Raw genomic sequence first — 14589 nt, forward strand, 5'->3', positions numbered from 1 at the left:
ACACTATATATATTGTTAAGTTTCTTTGTACGTTGATGCTAAATAATTTCATTTTCGCTTTTGATTGGTCATTTTATGTACATTTCTTTTAACATCTGTTTTCCAATATTAGATTCAGCAATATAATAAGTTAATAAAAAATCTGCAGTATGGCAAGTATATAAAAATCCAAAGAAATGCGTATTTAAATACTTCTATTCGGATATCCAAATATAGAGAATGGTACAAAGTCTGTGTAGTCTATAGTAACAATAATGATAATAATAATGAATGATGAGCTTTCAGATCTAGTCTTTTACATTCAGGTGAAGAAATAGGTAACGACAAGAATATATTTGATCTTTATGTTTAGAAAATATGCCGTAATAATGCTGTATAGTTTCTTTTTTTCCCTTGACCGGCTGGTTTTTATTCTTAGCCCACACTTATGTTTTTATTCACCTTAACTCTTATATTATAATAATTCATTATAAAAATTAACCTATTGTGGTTAATTTTTGCATTCATCTTACTTTTAACTCACTTTTATTATTGACAGAAGATAGTAATGGGTTTCTTTTATCATATGAAACATCAGCTGGATATATCTGTATCCTAGCGTGTTAACTAGAAACCATCTGCTCAGGGTACACATATACTACAATTCAGTTTCGAACATGCGTAGCGGGATAATTCAAACCCTTCCTAATGATAACAATAACGCTTCTATTAAACGTTTGATGGATAACATTAAGTATAAATTTGTACTGTTAACTAATTAGTTAGCATTTAATTATTAAAAACACCTGGTTATCACGAACTCTACCCTACTTATACTACCTGCTTAGTTATTTTGATGTTGTATATCGTAAAATCTCTTTATGCAGAAATCAATATCTTATGAAACAGTCAAGAACATGTCTAAAGAGAGACCTATAATAGTGATTGTTTTTTCTGTGCTCCACACCTCCGTTCTTTTTCTTATGCATATGTAAACCTTTTAAGTGAACTGGAATCGTACAACTCTATAGTATCAAGTGAATGAGAATCGAATTTTTAATCACCCATAACTGTGTTTCGCTTCACTTAACGAAATGATGTTGGGTAACACAATGACTGACTTGTTGAATTGTACATTCAGTATATTTGTGTGATCTATTCATTTCTTGATTGTGGATTGGAATTTTCACGTTACTAAAATTTAATCAAGTAAGATTCAGTCAGTAGCAGGGACTACACAAACATAGGTATCAACGTTACCCAGTGATCAACCATTGCATTTATCTTAGTCTTATAAGGTGTCAGTCATGGCCTAAATGGTTCAGAGGTAAATTTCTTATTATGTCAATTAGGTTTCAACTTCTCTAGTAGCACCAGTTCTCTCAAAAGTGTATAAATATATATTGTGGTAATGTTTCCTGATTAGCAAAAAGTCTAGGCCAATAGTTTTCTTCTAACTGGCTACAACCACCTAATATACAAACTTTTCTTGGATATGATGAAGAATTTTATGATGTTAAAGTAAAATTTTTATATATAACATAGCAACTATTTTATATTATTGATATCCTCCATTACGATGCGTTTCATTCAAACTGTCATCTCACTAATCAATTTTCTAAAAAAAAAAACATTTATGGACATTCTTGTCAAAATCCTAAAATCAATTAAATGATAACAATAACCAACATGATATTATTTATATCAAAGTCTGATACATTGTAGTGACTGGTCCAATCTTGAGCCCACATAGGTTATTCTAGGTTTCCAACAGACCAATCTACTCATTCTTCTTGAGTCATATTTTGACCTTGTCAATGATTCACTTATCAAGCTTAACTGTTTTTATATGAGAATACTTTGTTAAGTTTAAATAAATGTTTGGAATGTAACCAAAATCATAATAATCAAACGAATAGGGATTTTCATTAGTAACATTTACTTACAATTATCATTATTATTATACTATTTGTTTTGGTATTCTGAAAATAATTGAACTGACAATAGTTTAGGCTTGTTTTACTGAATTGTACTCCATTGTTAAACAGATTCAGTTACTTTTAGTGAGTTGGAATTGAACTAATTGTTTTTAGAACTGATATTCCAGTAGCATAATCAAAGTAGATATGAATATAATTCATAAAGATAATAAATATTTTGTTAAGAATTCCCAAGTGATTGTTTGTTAATAATATGGTGAGTAGTGCTAGGTTTGAAACTATCACGAGTTCACTAAATCTGCGAATGAGAACAAGACTCGGTGACCAAAGACCAGTAGGCTAGCTATTGAGGCGTTCCAGCCCCGCTAACTAGAAGGAGAAGTCCAAGCTTGGAATGGGAAGTATATTCTGCAAACAGCCAGAAACCAGCGATAACAACAAACACAATTCAAAACGTATATATACAGTACAAAACCGTCCTTGGAGAGAGTTACCAAATAGCATAATAAAAGACTCAACGGACCAATTTCATTTAAGATATTTCCCAGTGGGAAATACGACATGAAGGTGACAAGAGTGCCTTTGGCGCGAAAACAAAGAAATTCAAATTTTCTGAATAAAATTACAAAATTAGGTTCTTTCCTAAGTGAGTTCTGGGGATATAACGTCCTCAACAAGTAGTTTAGTCATAGTCAACATAACGTTTGACACAAGGTGCACACAATTGACAAAGATCATGTTTTTCTAATCTTTTAGTACTAATCGACTTCAGTCCATCAAATTGTAATGTAATCACTAGTTTGAGTTATTCAGCCTCACAGAGTCTATGCTGAGTATTAGATGATTATAGTTAGTTAGATAGAAATTGTTGACCTGATTTTTGTGCCATTAGTTACTTATCAGTAAGGCGTATTCGTATTCTTGAGGAAATTGACGTTCCTTGTGGGGGGGGGTTGGAAACTACGTCATGTAGTTTCAGATAGTAAGAGGTTACTACTGAGCTGTTCGGTCTACAAATTATTTCCTGAATGACTGAGCTATTCACAACTAGTCTACGTTATTGCCCTTTAAATCAGTATAGATAGGAAGGGAATAAATTAAGATAAAATAATGAGGCAAGAAAATGAGTATATTAATGTTAGTGAAAAAGTAAACAAAGAGAATTGGCAGTAAGTGGTCTAGTATGAAAAAAGCTACAATTTTTTTTCATTATATCATTAAGGTAGAAATTCTCCTACTATAAACTTTGGTTCATATTGGAACGTGGTCTGAATAATATTGTTGGTATCTTATTATGGTGTTCGGCCAATTAGCACAAGTCGTTCATTAATGTAATGGGTTTAGAGGGATTGTTAAATGTCATAGTTTATATGACAACCTGACCTTAATTAGAGATTCACTGGAAGCCAAGAAACAATAGACAGCTTTTTCATCCCAGTATGGAATGTTTAACATAGTTCTGACTGGCGGTGACAGACTTGACCAATGGATGTCATATTTAAATATTATGTTACACTGTAAAACAAGACAATAGGCAAGAGGAATATGCATTTACTGTGAGAAGCTACAAAATATTTATATTTTGCACATGCATAACCTTCAATCGTCCATTCTCATATTTCATTGTATTCTGACATATTAACTGTTTTCTCGTTTGGTCTCCATGTGTTTTACCAACCCCGTGTTTTCAATTCACTGAAACTTTCCACTCCGTCTGACAACTGTAGCAACTTCAACACGATGTTCCGCTACACAATATTTACAAGTATCCTTGTCAGTAAAGTGCACTACAATACATACCACAGTGAACATCAACTCTGAGATTCAGGTACATTCAGATGACGAGTCCCAAATAGGACGAAACCCACGTCCTGGATTCCACTGTTAGTCACTACCCATCTTTGCTTACAAGACATCCATATGTTTTTTAATCCATTTTATTTATGTGTATTTATCTTTATTGAGTCCATTTATTTTCTTGAGAATGTTTTCTCACTTGAAATTTCATCAGTTTTTCAGATACATTTTATATGCAAAAATGGAGCTTATCTAAAAACTGTCATTGAATTTCCTCTGAACATCTCGAACAATCTGGTTACACATATTTGTTGAAGTATTTATGTTTTAAAACTAATGAAGATCAATTCAATAAAAGGTCGAATAAATACAGTGATTCTATAAAATATTAGATAGGAAAATAATAATATGAAAAAGGATAAGTTGTCAAATCATCTTAGGCCATAAAACGGATTGAAGATTATTTAAACAATCTCATAGTCCAAACACATTGTAGTATATACAAAGTACATTTGAGATTAATAATGCTCAGACTTTCCTCAGACCTTAGAATGTATCCTTGAACTTTTCCAGATATATCCTTGAAAGGTATTTTTCAAGGTCAAAACTATGTCATGTTTTGGTATTTCTGAACGTGGTTTTCTACCTCCTGGATTTATTGAGGCATTTGACGTTAACTTATTATGAAGCCATTTATGTACATGTATCATCATCTTTGAATGAATTGTTCGATTGTCTTAACCCATATATATATGAACTCACACACGTATGTTAAATTATAAATACAATGGGTTATGGTATAATTATTTATTCAATATGGATACCCATGTTAAGTGACAAATTTTGTTTTCTCGATAGCAATAAATCTAGCGGTATAATGTTTTCTCAGTGGCTATTTTTTAGTCTGTTTTAAAATTATGCTGTTTTCTTTTATATATTGATCAGTCCATGTAGGCTTTCTATAGACTGGTTATTTTCTAATTCCACCATTTGTTCGACTCAAAAGTATGCTTAAACACGGTAATTATTTATTATTTTATTGCCTCCTCACCGGTTAGTCTAATGTCATTTGGTAAGTCGATTTAATAACCTGATTATATCGAAATCATTATCATATATGATTAATGGAACACACAAGTATCTCCTTTGGAAAATTTCCTCAATAATGAGCTTACTCGCCATATTTTCAAAATGTGACATGGACATAAAGAACTTGGTTTTTCTGATTTTCTATTTAATAACAATTGAAAATAATATCAGAAGAGAATATTGTGGATATTATAACGATTTCAGTAGTTGAGATCATCAGTCAATTGAAGCTAGACCATCATGGAAAACCTGAATTATTTATTTATTCTTTAATTATTTATTTATTTGAACACACAGATATTGGTACAAGGAGGCACCATATACATAGGCGCCACACAAATCTCATTTCATTTGTGTGTGAACTGTGATACTGACCGGGTGCCCAAACCGAAACACGTGGTTTTCTTAGAGGGACACACCCGGAGCCTTCAACCTGAAGGTCTCATCCACAAGACAGTGGAGCATCGTAAGGAGATGCAGTCCCATGGAAGCCGATGACCAACAATTGTTTCACACGCCATTTGTTCCCTCGGGATACTGGAATCCATGTGCATCATTGGTTTGGAATGAGGGTTTTCCAACTCCCTTAGGTGGACTCTCCATATCCACCAACCCTGTAAAAGTGCCAGACACACTTTGAAATACTTTTATTACAAACAATGTATTCTAGTTAGGGTTATCATGGGGTCTAGAGAACAAATTTAATAATCGATACTGGATGAACATGAAGAATCATCAAAGGCTGAAGTTATCTACTGTGTTTTCAATGTTCAGTGAATGCACAGTGGCCAGAAGTTTCGACATTCTTCCGTGTTTTTAATAGATGAGTGATCTATGTTAGAGTATAATCGTTATTACAAGTTTGAATTCAAGTGCCAATAGCTACTTGAAACTGTTTGATATGAACATGTCCAGTGTAACGTGTTATGACAAAGTGGATTATTAACAAACATTTTAAAATCTAGTTCTTGAAATGAAGTACTTGATAAAAGTTGCGCTTTAATATCTATCCTCCATCAACTTAATGAACTGAAAAATGACCTGAATTACTGAATTCGACTCAATTACCGAACATCGGAAACGTTGCGGTTAACCTCAGCTAATGTCTAAGCAGCAAAACATATAAACAAGTTTTAATTATTACAGTGCCCTCAAATGCCCTGGTAGGGCCGAGAGTGGGGAGAGTCCGCTTTCCTACTCGAATCGCTCTCACATGGCCACGCGTATACAGCCTCTGCCAGGGAAGTCCTACTCACTGCCTTCTCGTGGCGCGGGTGTTATTTACGTAATTGAGAGAACGAAAAGCGAATGTCTGGCGCTTTGACCGGGTTGGTGGACATGGAGAGTCCACATAGGGGAGTTGGAAGACCCTCATTCCAAACCAATAGTGCACATGGATCCCAGTATCCTAAGGGAACAAAGAGCGTATAGTCCTATTGTCGGTCACCGGTTACCATGAGAAGGCATCTCGTTACGTTGCTCCACTGCCTTGTGGATCATACCTTCAGGTCAAAGGCCTCGAGGTATGCCCCCCCTCTAAGAAAGCCACCTGTTTCGGTTTGAGCACCTGGACAGTATCACAGCCTCCACACAAATGAAATGAGATTTGTGTGGCGCATATGTATTTGGTGCCTCCTTATACCAATATCTGTGTTAAAATAAAAAAAAATTATTACAGTACGAAATAAGATCAACTGTTTGTGATCAATAAACCAAGACATATAATAATTATATAATTATGGTCATTGTAAAATATTCATTTCATAAATATGAGTTTTATAACTAAACAAGGTATAATCTAACTTAAATTCCTTAGCAACAATGGTAGTTCACATCGTTCAGGGTTGACATGAAATTAAAATTGTATAAAGAATTTGTATTTTGTACTTAAATGATTTCTTAAAGTTTATAAAAGGTTCGTTAAGTCAATTTATACTGCACTTATATAATTCATTATAACATGCTACTCATTGTGTTGTTTGTTTACTCGGATTAACCAATAAGATATAGAATGCTGAGGTGTAAACAAATTTATTGATTTTATCAAAGGTAAAAAAAGATGTATAGAATCAAGTGTTAACTTTCATTGTTAAAACATTCTTTAAGTTCTTTCTATTTTTTTTTTCTTAGTTTTACATCATGAGCTGACTTTAGTTAAAAAAAACTAGTGAAAATCACGAATGTGCTTGTAGGTAAAAAAAAAACTCCGATCAATCATACTTGGAGTTCTGATGAAAAGATGGGATATGTAAAGTTCAATCATGTTAGATAATGAGAGGAGTATCACCAATATAAGTGGATGATGATCACGTATTATAAAGAATTGATTCAAGTTAAAAACACTAACCACTGTATACTAACTAAGTGATCTGAAGGTTAGGCACTCCTCATGAGGCCTTAAGGTTCTGAGTTCTATCGCCGGTGAAATCAGGAATTTCCACCATTGGGAATTTCAGTAGTGGTTTTCAATAGTTGTCTTAAACATAATCAGTTCATAATATGAAATAATGACATTTAACAACCTTCATACTAAAAGCTTTTATTATTACTATTATTTTTTATAGGCAACGATTAATAATAGAAATAAGGTGAAATTTGGGTGATCTCAAAAAGCTTGAAATACTAAATTTTACTTGTAAGAATGTTTGTACACAATCAAATCTAATATCAGTGCATTTTTTATGAAAGTTATGGAATGATCATTTCAATAAACAAAATGTTATGATTTACATTACGAATAGACTAAAAATGACTGGGAAGTTATATCTTCCTATTATGGGATTCGTTTACAGGGTGTATTCATGATTCCACTGGTGATGGCACACAGGAAATTCAGGCCTTTTAAATGATGTTTAACTTTTAAGTCATTAAGTTGAGATACATTAATTTACGTATCTAACTTCGCAAAAATACATGGTCACCAACTATTTCTATGAGTAATATTTCTTTGACGTCTGACATGATTGAACTCTACTGATTATGGTTTCTTTTAAGAGATTCAAGAGTTGTTTCTACAGAGCTATATACATGCATTCCGTTCTGTTACTGTTTTTTGATTACCGTGTTCAATGATTGATGATTTTGTGTTACATGTTACAGAGTTAGTCGTGATGGTACAGATGGATTCATTCTTTGTGTTCCTTAGATCTTTATTTATACGTACTCGGATCCATTCTTTCTTCCGAAATTTCCGTCGTTTGTCATTCACAATCCGTATGATTCTTCCAGTTCATAATTCCTTTTTATTTCCATCTCTATTCTCTTCAACTTGATCTTCTTGGCGTTCTACTGTCAGGTTTCAACATCTGATTGATGTGTCATACTACTTATAACTGTTGACATAAGTAACATACACCACATTATTACTACTTCTACTACTTTAATAAGTTTCTTGATAAATTCATCTAGCTGTGCTGATATAGTGTAGCAAATTGAACTGTTGCAAATATTTGTCAGGTTCTACGTTGCTTTTGTTTGAACGACTTGGAAATTGAAACCAGGAATAGTATTATTAATCAATGCGATAAGACAAACACTTTTGAAGAATGGTTTTCAACCCAGATTTATTTGATAGCAACTTGGAACTAAAACCTCAACTTGAAAGTACTCTAACAGGTCGGAGGAAAATTTTATTTATGAACATTGAATGAAAGGGAGATACCGCTGAAAACATATCAAAAAACGAACTATCTAGAGCTCCATAAAAGTTATTTTATTCAGTTTGATTCACTTTTCTCCAGTAAAAATCGCATCCAGGATAATCTGTCGGTTTGGGTCAACTTAATATGCATTTATCAATTTACTTGTTTTTGTGGAGCAATTTATATTGGTCGTACAAATACTTGGTCACTATCCTATTTGGATATCTAAAGAAGAGTGTAGATTGATCAACATCTCAACCTTCGAACAGATATCCAACTCTCGTCATATACCACCACGAGAATCATCTTTCATGATCACCTACAAATTTAAAAGACTATCAAGTAGAAGGTTTGGATAATTAATTCATGCACAGCAGAACCTATAGCAAGTGATCATTTCAAACCTGACCTTCGTATACAAGAGTCATGTTTAACCTTTTATTCTTTCATGAAATTAGCACCTCTTCTAGTGTTAATAAATGTCATTATTCCTCTTCTTCTACATTTGTCTTTTGTATTCACTTCATAAAATAGTATTTCTTTTCAACTCTGAAACTACTATATGACTTTATTTCTTGATCATTTTGCTAAATGATGTAACACCTATTTTACTTAATACTTTAAAATAATACCCTTTATTTAAATCTTGTAATCTGTTGATAATCTTGAATTTCCTATATAAAATTATCTGGAATCGCTTCATTTTCTCATAGACTTTTATATTCGATACTTGAATAAGTTTAATTATGTTTCTAATAATTTTGTAATACTTATTATAATTGTACAGCACAAAATAATGATACCATTCAAAAAGTAAATATTCCTTCTCTGAATTGGCTCAGCCCCCAAATGCCTTAGAACAGCCGAGGGCGGGGAGAGTCAGCTTTCTCTCTTGAAATGCTCTCACATGGCCATATGCATACAACCACTGCCTTCCTGCTGCGGGTATGTTGTTTACGAAATTGAGAGGACGAAAATTGAATATCCGGCACTTTAACCGGGTTGGTGGATATGGAGGATCCACATAGGGGAGTTGGAGAACCCTGATTCCAAACCAATGGTGCACATGGATTCCAGTATCCTGAGGGAACAGGAGGCGTATAAACCTATTGTCGGTCACCGGCTACCATGGGACTGCATCTCTTTACGTTGATTCACTGCCTTGCGGATGAGACCTTCAGGTCGAAGGCTCCGGGTGTGGCACCCTAAGAAAACCACCTGATTCGGTCTGAGCATCAGGGCAGCATCACAGTTCACACACAAATCAAGTGATTTGTGTGGCGCATATGTATTCGCGATGTTTATTCCTTTTTTTAAACAATGAATTGATATGTATCTAATGCAAAAACCAGAAATCTAACAGTTAAGGTGTTTAAATCCAATTTACTTGTATATTTAACAATAAAGTATCTGTTACTGATGTACATCTACCGATATTGTTATATCATATAAACGTAGTTGGATAGTAGGATCAACAAGATGAACATTATTCATTAATAATATGTATATTGATCATAAAAAATAATTAGAACCTAAATCAAACCATTGTGTTCTAATACTCTGAAAATTGTAATATACACAATTTGTATAGTATAGTTTTGTCCAGAATAAACAGTATGTTAAATACAAACTATCATTCAGTTGGTTATAAACTCAAACGTTTCAAAACGTTACATCTCTTCTTTTAAACTCTGATTTGTCCTGTTTATCATATGAAATCTATACATGTTTGACTATTATCACTTACTTTTACTGTTAAATGTTAAAATAAATGGTGTTGGGTAACTGAGCAGTCAGTAACAAATTAACAGTAGCTTAACACCTCTAAATGGTAAATCTTATTGTAGATGACAAAAAGATAATACACTATATCATCCCATGTTTAATATGAATGCTGAATTGTGCTCCTCTGGTTACTAGACCAAATATAAATAACACCAAGAAGCGAGTATAATTCGAATTAGATTAATTTACTCATTATGATTTTTATTCCACATTATTTCTGTTTAATTCAATTTGATGATCACTCAGTATGGTATTTGTTTCCTTTATCCTTATGACATTTTATTCTGTATAACATACGACATTCTTGTATAAATTGTTTTTCATAAATGTGATGTATTCTGATTATTAATCAAAAATGGGTGCATGAATCAATATATAGATGGGTGTATTTCCAACTCGACGGGTTGGGATCGCTCGTGTTTCTGGTTGCTTGAGGAACATATTTCACTGTTTCAAACTTGGACTTCTCTCTCCCTCTCTAGTTAGCGGGGCTGGGACGCATCAGAATAGCTAGCTTATTATTCTTTGGTCACAGAGTTTTTGTTTCCGTTCGCAGACTAGGTGAACTCGTAATCGCTCCAAACATAGCAGAAAAAAACTTACCTTTCCACAAAAATAATAAATTTATGACATAAACTAGATGTTAGCTACTGAACTATACCATAATCTCAACCCACTTAAACTCATAACAATATTATTCCAAGCTTAATTCATAGAAGTTGGTCGTTTAACAAACTGATCATTGAGTGGTTGAAAGAATTCACTATATACTTTATCCCTTGTATTAATGACTACAAGTTATTGGATAAATTTTTATCACATAGTGATCAATTTGAAGAAATATTAGTGATTAACTTCGAAATAAACTTTTCGAATACAGACTGAGAAGTAATGATTTATACAATTAAACAAGTTACGAGTGATATAGCCACTCTTGGTAATACTACATGAAGGACTGTAGTACAATATAAAACAATGTCAGTGAAAAATATCGACCCACCTTAAAAGTCTGAATAATGACGAATGATTACCTCATCATCCAAGATACCACCCCCCCCCCGAGATTAGAACTCAGGATCTACCAGTCTCGCGCACGAACGCTCAACCTCTAGACCATTGAGCCGGCATCCGGTAGTGTTAATATCCAACTTTAAGTAATCCACGAAATTGAGCGACACATCCACCACTGTCTTCAGTGAATTACTACCTCACAACTGATCTGGCTGAACTCTACTGATCACGGATTTCGCGTGAACTTTGCAATTATTGGTCAGTTGAAGCTCGACTCATAATCTCAACAATTGAAATAACTATAATATCCACAAAAATCCCTTCTGATACTAATCAGCATATGCTCACTAGTGACTGGTTTCAAGAGATATTTCCTGGAGTGCTAGTAAGAAGCAGTGAACAGTGGGGTTCAACCAGATATATTGAGAGATAGTAAATCACTGAAGACAATCTTGAATGTAACGCTCAATTGCGTGGATTAGTTGAAGTTAGAAATTAACACCATTGAATGCTGCCTCAGTGGTTCAGAAGTTAAGTGTCCGTGCGCGAGACTAATAGGTTCTAGGTTCGAATCTTGCGGGGGGAGGGCAGTATCTTGGATACACACTGCTGAGGAGTCCCACAATAAGACGAAATGGTCGTCCAATGATTCTTGGTTTCCCATGATGGTCTATCTTCAATTGACTCACAGATCTCAACTATTGAAATCACTATAATATCCACAAAAACCCTTTTTTGATATTATTATATATTTATTAAACCGTTTGTCTAACGGTTTATTCTAATCATAAATACACTGTTCAACATTTACAATGATAGTTGAGTTTATTATTTTTTATCAAATTAACTAATTATATATATAATGTATTACAATATGTACAATTATAACTCTACTTGATTCTTCTTCTTCTCCTCACTCTATTGTCTATCAAACTTATTCTTCCTCAGAAAGTTTCTTTTAATTAGATTAAGTAATAATAAGGATAGAATAATTTCTAAGGCAAAAGTATTTCGAAAAAACAAAAGAAGAAAACACATCTATTTTCACATTGCCTGATAGATAAATGATTCAAATCATCATTGAATCTGTAAAACATAAAAGAAAATGAAAAATAAATAAATAAATAAACAATCGAGAAAAATAGAAAAGATAAAGAAGATTTAAAAAAGAAAAGAAAAGAAGCGAATAATACAAAAGAAACAGAAGTGAGCAATAAACAACGGAAAGGAGGTCAAAAGTTAGTGAATTTACATTGTATACCCTATTTCTTTTTTTTTTCTTAATTATTGTTATTATCAATTATTGGGCATATTGACAAGAACAATTCCATTACACAGAAAATGCATGTCAAAGTAGAAAAAAAATGTAGGAAAACAATCAGAGAGAAAAATGCGATAGGGGGTGGAAAAGGATTGTGTGTGCGTGTGTGTATGTATGTATGTGCGAGAAAATAAATACAAAAAAAAGATAAACTATCTCACTGCTTTATTCAGTGAGAAAATGAACAGTGAACTATGAAGTGAAATTCATGAAAACAAAGAATAAACATAACAGAAAGTACTAATAGAAAAGCATAGAGTTAATATGAGAATTTGACAGAGCATAATCTATACATAAATATAGATTATGCACTACTTAAGAGAAGGTGAATTGTGGAAAAGTTGAGGATTGAAAGAGAACAACGACGATAACACTAACAAGACGTTAGTTAAAGAAAGGAAAAGAATGTATAACTGTCTGTATGGATTGTAATCATAACAAAGTACAATTTGTGCGTATGTATATGTTGTTTACATTACAATTGTTTATAGAATGCATGAATGCAGATAATATCTGTGGAACAACAAGCTTGTTGATGCTTTGTTTTAATATTAGTAGTGTTAATAGTATTGCTTTATATAATTTTTTTTAAAAAAATGAGTGTTATGAAAAAAATAACAGTAAAACAATGAGCAACATCTGAGTAATTGCACCCATAGCAATGAGCTTCGTTTTATAAGAATCACAATCAATAAAACGAGGAATAATCATTAGGAGAGAAAAATGGAAAACTGAGTTAAAAAAAAAATGATCCCTATTGTAATAACTATTGAAAGGAAGCAATAAAAAAGGTTCAGATTTTAATTGAGTAGCTTAATTATGAAGACTAGAGAAATATTATGAATAATTATAAATTAAGGCAAATCAAAATGAAATATTTGACAACAGATGTAAATCAATGAATAACTAAATAGTGTTTTGGTAGGAGGGCTAAGGATAGCTATAGATCATACACGTCCATCTCCACCATCATTAAACTTAGGAAGAGGTTTATTCATATTAGTATTAATTACAATAGATGGAACAAATGCTTGTAATTCTTCAGGTTTAGCTTTATTTAAATCTTCATAAGAGACATACAGTTTCGTCGGAGCTTTATTGTTATTACTGTTACTGGGAGTAGTAGTGGTAGTAGTAGAAGTAGTAGTATTGTTAAAACTGTCATTAGTATGATTACCGGTTGTACCGTTGTTATGATGATGAGGATTGTTTTTATCAGTCTTATTATTATTTATACTACCACTTCTGCCTCTACTATCATTAACTGTAGTATGAGGTTCAATATAAGAGGCTGTACTAACTATATAAGTAGTACTATCTGGAATAGCATTTTCTACATTATTAATATTATTATTTATGGTTTTACGACTTGTCGTATTAATTACAGTTGATATGTCCGGAGTAGTACTATTAGTAGTATTAGTTGTACTAGTAGAGTATGTTGTCGCCGCTTTTATTGTACAATCTGAAGATGGTGAAGATGATATTGATTTAATACTAACATGATTATTGTTATTGTTGTTAATTGTAGAAGCATAAGCTTCAGCTAATGATGATTTTTGTAAACGATTCATATGATGATTCCATGCATTCTGAAACATATCATGACCATCATAAAAAATAGATGGATGTAATGAATCAATACAACCATTTGATGATTTAATTTCATGAAATTTTTCTGATAAATTTATTGGATATTTACCGGTAACATCAAGAGCTATTAAAGTAAATAAATAAGTACAAAAAAAAAGAACAAAAATAAATTGGACAATATTATTATGCGATGATGTTAATGAGAAAAAAATATGATGAAGATAAGTAAACGTTTTTATTCTTGTATGAAATTGAACATTCAATATGAACCATTGATAAATCCTATCAACTACTGAAAAGGATAATCGTAGGTTACTAGTGTTTGATCACAAGTATCTTCGAAGTATTGCTCGTATATCCTGGGACCATCAAGCAAGTAATGTAGTTGTTAAGAAACGGGTACTAGGTAAGGATGGTGTTATAACGCTCGGTT

General features: G+C 32.6%; 1 protein-coding gene across 1 annotated transcript in view; it reads right to left on the minus strand.

Annotated features, from left to right (window-relative positions):
* Positions 1–10046: 10046 nt before the first annotated feature.
* Positions 10047–14589, minus strand: part of CNNM2 (Metal transporter cnnm2) — a 70225-nt gene continuing 65682 nt past the window's right edge. The window contains exons 10-11 of the mRNA XM_051216265.1: positions 10194–14280; positions 10047–10147 (exon numbers count right to left, since the gene is read on the minus strand). Coding sequence (XP_051066836.1) covers positions 13511–14280 — 770 coding nt within the window. The 3' untranslated portion in view covers positions 10047–10147; positions 10194–13510. The remainder of the gene's footprint in view (positions 10148–10193; positions 14281–14589) is intronic.

Source organism: Schistosoma haematobium, chromosome 4, assembly GCF_000699445.3.
Source record: "Schistosoma haematobium chromosome 4, whole genome shotgun sequence".
Taxonomy (NCBI): Eukaryota; Metazoa; Platyhelminthes; class Trematoda; order Strigeidida; family Schistosomatidae; genus Schistosoma; species Schistosoma haematobium.